At 39.1% G+C, this 7,059-nt stretch overlaps 1 protein-coding gene across 1 annotated transcript; it reads left to right on the top strand.

The window, feature by feature from the left end:
• The first annotated feature begins 283 nt into the window (after positions 1-283).
• Positions 284-7,005, top strand: cpb2 (carboxypeptidase B2 (plasma)). The gene is made up of 11 exons (XM_063212136.1): positions 284-409; positions 738-813; positions 1,118-1,242; positions 2,285-2,393; positions 2,678-2,779; positions 3,066-3,176; positions 3,439-3,549; positions 3,695-3,785; positions 4,357-4,559; positions 4,990-5,074; positions 6,103-7,005. The coding sequence occupies exons 1-11, from the start codon at positions 312-314 to the stop codon at positions 6,288-6,290; spliced, it is 1,299 nt and encodes a 432-aa protein (XP_063068206.1). The 5' UTR covers positions 284-311; the 3' UTR covers positions 6,291-7,005.
• Positions 7,006-7,059: the final 54 nt, after the last annotated feature.

Raw genomic sequence — 7,059 nt, 5'->3', positions numbered from 1 at the left:
CAATGATTTTCTATTAGACATGCTGCCATCTACCGGCGGGGATGTATCATAGCATGTGCAATCTGTGGCTTGTGGCTACATGTTTTTTTGTGTTTTTGGGAAGAATAACATTGAGGTTTTTGAACAAGATAACATTTTATGAAGTGTTTTTTTCCTATTTGAAACCAAAGGATGACACACAGGATGGCAGAGTTGGGCAACATTTAGATGAGTCGTTCAAAGTTAAACAAGGGAGCAAACAGGTAAAATCAATATTGTTGCCCTTTCTCCTCCATATCAGCTGTAGGCTACCCAAATTTGTCAGTTTAGCTATGGCCTGTTTGGAAATGAAGCTCCATACAGTACTCTTAGTTTTTGTTCTAAGTTTATACAATTTTCTTGACAAATGCCATTGCACAGAGGTCTCTGAGTAAGTTATTTTTTTCAACAGTAAAATTGGTTTGGAACTTCTGTGGTGTTTAGGCTGCTATTGTTGACTTGTAGGCCTATGCATTTCTCTATCTTGTATGCATAAATCTATGTTGACATTGTGTAAGCTTACATTCTAATCAAAGCCTATGAAAATCTTTAGCGCAGTGTTTGTTGAAAAGTGATATGACGACTATAGCCCTAGCCTGTATATTTGTTTTAAATATGTCTCAATTATCGTCATTTTGTCCTAGTCATTATCTAGTGATTTAAGCTGTCCTCTTGAGAGAAATGCTTAAGTCTGATTTGCCATGTGATGTTTTGAACAGTGGCAAGGTCCTCTCCATCACAGCCACAACACCAGAGCAGCTTGACATCCTCAGAAACATATCATCACAGTATGAGGTATGGGCATCTTATGTTGACATTTGAAATAAGAACATGTGCAAGTCCCTATAAAACCACGTTACAGACTGTGTTTTGTAAGTCACAATGGATCAAACCATCTAACAGTAAGCTCATTTTTGAATTGTTGAATTGTCCAAAATGTAACAATGGCCATATAGTGAGTATGATGAGCATAGATTATATGCAAAAAAACATTTCTGTCTATTACCATTTATATACTGTATGTAAGTGTACAATCTGAGCGCTGAGCTGTAGGCCTGTGCCAAGAACATCCTGTGTTTATTGTACTGTATGTCCTCAGACGGTTTTGTGGCAGCCGGCCTCCCCTTTCCACATCATGGCAGACTCTGAGGTGCACCTGTACGTTCCTCAAGAGAGTCTTCTCAATGTGACAACGCTGCTCCAAGCCCACGAGCTAACCTACAGGTACCACAGTTGTTGAACTTGAAAAACCTTATTCATAGGATTTAAAACATTATTTTATTATAGCATCACTGGGTTGGATACTGAATACTTTTTCAGTCTCTAACTAGAACTAGAACTATCATTATCACAATAGTTTATTGTAAGCAATTGAACTTCTTAACCTTTTCATGCAGATCTGCTGTTATAACCTATCACCAAAATCGTTATGACCAGTGCTGCACGATACAATTTTTTGGCCCCGATACTGATACCCGATACCCGACTGTGCAGATACCGATATCATACAGATACTACTCTGTTTGATATGTATATACAGTATATACATGAAGAGCTGCATAGGCTACTACATGGATGTAACATCATTGCTATCATGGTTTTGTCAGGCTGTTGCCTACCTTTGTGAAACAGGTAAAAAAGACTAAAACTGTACAAAGTGAATCCAGTAGATATTTTTATACTTTTTAAATAGGCTACCACTGATATAAAATAACTATGATCAAGGCTGCGCTCAAGTGTCATACGAGCATCTGTAAATGGTATCGGTGCAACACTAGTAATGACCATGTCTTAATCTGTTACTTAGGAAAGTCAGTGCTGTTATGATGTAGTTAATCTTTTTTAGAAAACAGTAAATGGAATTGCCAGTGATCCCATCTGCATGAAAGGGCTATTAACCCATTTTATCCTGAGGCACCTGCAAAAACACCTGCTGAAGGCCTAAACATTTTTTGGGGAAAGGTGCCTTCTGCCTATTAAAACCTAAATATCTCAGCCTCGGAAGAATGTGTTACTTTAGCTCTAATATACCCACATTTTTAATCAAAAAGAACTCAAATCTCAAGAGCCTAAATGCAGCGTATATGTCGCTCCAGGCGCCAAAGGTCATGCAACGTACAGGTATACGCAGCATCAAGCTAAAAGGGGTTAAAGAAGCTTTATTTTTTGTAGCTGTATTTGGCCACAACACTGACAGCTAAGAACATGACTTGGGTGATTGATTGAGAAACCTCGCAGACGGCAACATCACATTGTGTATTTTCAGCTCCATGGTGGACAGCACACAGTCTCTTATTGAAATGCAGACCAGAGATGATCCACAAGACCCCAAATCAATGGGAAAGTTCTTCGAGAGATACCATCCTTTGGAAGAGGTGAGATCTGCCAGTGCCAGCAGGGAGTTAGGCCTAATGATTGGATTCGAAGTGTAGCCACTTAACGCACGTCGTTCCACCAGTGGTAACACTTTAATAGTCACTGGAAAAAAAAAACGTTACTACCATAGTATGCTATGACACCATGACAGTACTCAGGGCCTTACATTACGAATTGGTCATTACCATTCTGGTAACAATTTATAACAGGGGTTGTGTATTACAGGATTAAAGATTTCTGTTATTGTAAAGGTATGTTTGTTTTTTGCCCTTGTCTTTGCTAGATTTACTTTTGGATCAACAAGACATCATTTGATCATTCGGACATGGTCAAGGTGGATCTTATTGGGTCGTCTTTTGAAAAGCGACCACTTTATGTTTTGAAGGTGAGAAGTCCATTGCAATGTTCAGCAATTAATCACGTTAACAATTAAAGTGCCTTGTAGGAGTGCATTTTGAAGATGTACAGCATAGGCTCAGCAACCAATTTTCTAAGAAGCATTAAAGCAAGCAAAAGGGTTTTGACTTGTGTTCATTTCAAAATAGTAACCAAAATGTTCTTGCCTGTGTACTGCTATTTTTCTGCTGTCGTGCTATACAGTAGATGTGGCTTGTGGTCCATAGAGTATACACATTAATTGTGATCATGTTATCTATATTCCATCTGGCCAGGTATCTAGCAGAGTAAATAGTGCAACACCAAAAAGTGCAATATGGGTCGACTGTGGCATCCACGCCAGGGAGTGGATCGCTCCAGCATTTTGCATGTGGCTTGTGGACCATGTGAGTAACCCTTGACTGTCTTAACACACTGAAATATACCTTTACATCTCTCTCTGCTTTCATTCAACCTCACGCAATGTTGTGGGATATGCGGTTGGTACCGTCATATACAGTAGATGTCATTGTATGAATGTGACTGCCTCTGCTTGTTTCATTTAAAAAGTCCTCGGATGGGAGCCAGAAATAAAATGTATACAAACATTATTGGTATTATTGCATGAGAATTGATTTTATTTCTTTTTCAACTTACTCCTCTTACCAGTGCATAACACAGTATGGTGTAAATCGTGATATCACAGAGATCTTGAATGCCATGGACATCTATGTTCTTCCAGTGATGAACCCAGACGGCTATGACTACACCTGGACCACAGTAAGTTATTGATACTGCCATGCCATTCACATGTGAATTAATTTGAGTTGAAGTTACTGTAGATACTAAGCATATACCTGTATGCAATGCATTGTGTAGTCAAAGGGGGAAAACCCCTCTGGTTTCTCTCTCAATTTTTCAATAGAAACGAATGTGGAGAAAGAATCGAGCCACACACCCCAACAGCGGCTGCGTTGGAGTTGATTTAAACAGAAATTTCGATGCAAACTGGTGTAGTAAGTAGCCTACATTGGAATCAACAGCTTCCAGCTCAGTCTGTACACTCATTCTACACTCACTCAGATATAGTGTAAATCTGACAGATACATTGCACTGATAGTGAATACTGCTCAGCAAGTTAAGTATTTCTATTCAGGTGATATTTCAGAAAGTAAGATGTGAGACCCAGCCAACCGTAGGAGTAGTATTCCTTTATTATTTTTCACATTTTACGCTTTTAGATGTTCACATATGTATTGACATATTTATTAGAGTAGTATTCCTGATTTTTTTTTACATGAAATTGAGTGTCTTTTTCTAAAATATCAATGTCTCTAAATGTGTAATGTCTCACCTGTTTCATGTGTCTTTTACATGGTGAAACTGAAGACACTTTTGGACAATAAAGACTCAAAATTCATTCATTCATTCATTCATTCATTCACAGGAAAAAAAACTCCAGTGTTAATGCAACACTTAGAGAGTCAGTTTAACATATTCTTTAGTGTATTTAGTCCTAGTGTTCTCTCTAGGTGTTGAATTGACTGTTTAAATATATATATATATTTTTTTACTGTTTTCCACCAGCCTCAGGGGCTAGCAGCAACCCCTGTGATGACACCTACTGCGGCCAGTTCCCCGAGTCAGAACCCGAATCTCAGGCGGTGGCCAACTTCCTGCGTAGCAACAAGGAGATGGTGAAGGTCTACTTCTCCATCCACTCCTACTCTCAGATGCTGCTCTTCCCATACTCCTGCTCCTACCAGCAGGCACGCAACCACCAAGAGCTGGTCAGTCGCTGTCAAACACGTTTCTTCTATTTGCTTTTAACTTAATCTGTGAATCACATTGAGCTGCCACTGTATTGCTGTGCAATAGTCTTGTGATGTGATGTTATTGTGTAGGCCTATGTTTTTCTGTTTTCTGTATTCTGTTTCGTCTTAACGAGTGTTGCTCAGGGATGCAAACTGAATTTCAGTGCAAACTGACAATAAAGTATCATCGTATCGTATCGTATCGTAACTGCGCTTCAGAAATGAATCACCTTGCCTAATGTAGGCAGCATATGAAAAATCTTGCTGTATTGGATTATCTTTGACAAAGTATATTGTTGACAGTATACAGTACATGGTGTGCATTCATTGCATGCCATGTTCCTTTGAGCTGTATTTCTGTCACAAGAGAATTTCTAAAAATGTTCTCGTGTCCATTTTTTTTCAGAATGAAATGGCCCGGGATGCAGCCAAAGACATCCAGAGATACTACAGGAACCAATACAAATATGGACCTGGATCACAAACTATTTGTAAGTATTGATATGTAATTATACTATGTGACCTGACAAATATGCTGAAATGTTAACATTGGGACTAAACTTTGAGCAACTGATTTGTAACGGAGGCCAACTAGCAGAGTGTGGCATGGAACGTTAGTACACCTCCCTCCCGAAGCCTCATACAGTATTCGTTATGGTCCTTAAGCTCAGCAGTAACGTGCTGTGACTCCCATACCCGAACCGATGCATTGACTAGGAGGTGGCGAGTTCGCGGCCCAGAGGAGGACGGAATGCATGGGAACACCTCGGTTACACTTTGTAATGCTTTGTAATCTGCCTCAAGGTTAAAAGAAAATAATTTATCATCAAGTCCTGTTGGTGGTATGGTATCGGTTTCCCATCTAAAGAGCACCTCAAGCAAACTTCAGAATCAAGATTCAAGATTGTTTTTAATGGTCCCGAAGGAAATTTGTCTCGGACATACATAGCTGCCACGTACACACAACACTGATACACATGACGCCAAAAAAAATAAATAAACAAAACAAAAAACACATACATACATACATACATACATACATACATACATACATACAGTACAAACATAGGCCTACATACATACATACATACATACATACATACATACATACATACATAAAGTGCCATCATAGATACTCAAGTGCATATCTGCTACAGCCTCCTACACACATGGCATTACAATCTTGGACATTCTGTGTTTTTAACTTTTTAATGTAGAATCAAAGAAAAGGGGGGCGCACCTTGCATCCATTTTTTTCTTTATGTTTCTGTGCACAGACGCGTTTCGGCGAAAAATAAAGAAAAAAATTGATGCAAGGTGCGCCCCCCTTTTCTTTGATTCTAAGTATTCATTTGGGACAGCACCCTTAAAAGTTATCAAGAAACCTGAGTGAAGCCTGCTACCTACTTGAGTTAACTTTTTAATGTAGACATGCAGCAGCAACAGTCATGATCAAACCAACTATCCATCAGTCTGACATGGCTTCTCATCATGATGCTCCATCTCACTTTTTTTCCAGATCTAGCCCCAGGAGGCTCAGATGACTGGGCCTACAACCTGGGGATTGACTACTCCTTCACTTTTGAGTTACAGGACCGCGGCAGATATGGCTTTCTCCTGCCCCCAAGTTACATTGCCAAGGCATGCAAAGAAGGCCTTCAGGCGCTCAAGAGCATTTCCCTCAAGGTTATCCAGAGGTCACAATGAGTTTATGTTCAGAACATTAAATGGAGATTTAATGACATGTAATCTGTCATGTCCAGCTCAGTGTGTAAAATGTGTGTTTGTATTCATTCCAAACAGTACATGTGTCATATAATCACCTAGGGCCTCATGTACAATGACCTCCGTAGATTTCCTACTGAACCTTTTCGTAGGGCCTAAGTGAAAATCTGAAAAAGATACATCGCACCTAAAATTTCAAACGTTGTCAGTTCATGCACAAGGTTTTCATAGTGATTCATGTGGTTCGCCCGATTTCACATTAAATCTAGGACACATGCACTTTTTCATGTTTAGAAGGTGTACATCTGAATGTTTGTGTGGAAAAAATACTTAGGCTATGGAGATTTTTTTGTGCGTAAGCAGGTTTTGTATTGTATTTGGCCCCTGGCATGAGTCCTCCATCTTCAAATTCTTATTGTTGGGTTTTCAACATAAATTGTAGGCCAAAGCCCAGGCTGCAATTATGGTTTTCACAAATTACATGTAATAAGTGGTTTGCAGAGGTGAAGCTCCTGACAAAGAAAAAGAAAATGTATATGGACAATTAGTTGTAGACTTTCATGGACTGTCTGCCTGCTGTCACTGTGTATTCAAATAAAAAAAATAATTGGTTGTGTTGGAGTTTATTTAATAAAAACATGTAGTATGTATTATGAATAAATGTGCAATAAGTAAATAAAATCATGTATCCCCTTGACTTGTAGCCTATGAGTTTGTTCTTCAGACCCCCCGACTTCCCATGGTGCATTTC

This window comes from Engraulis encrasicolus, chromosome 12 (assembly GCF_034702125.1).
Source record: "Engraulis encrasicolus isolate BLACKSEA-1 chromosome 12, IST_EnEncr_1.0, whole genome shotgun sequence".
NCBI lineage: Eukaryota > Metazoa > Chordata > Actinopteri > Clupeiformes > Engraulidae > Engraulis > Engraulis encrasicolus.
This window is presented reverse-complemented; position numbering and strand designations above follow the sequence as displayed.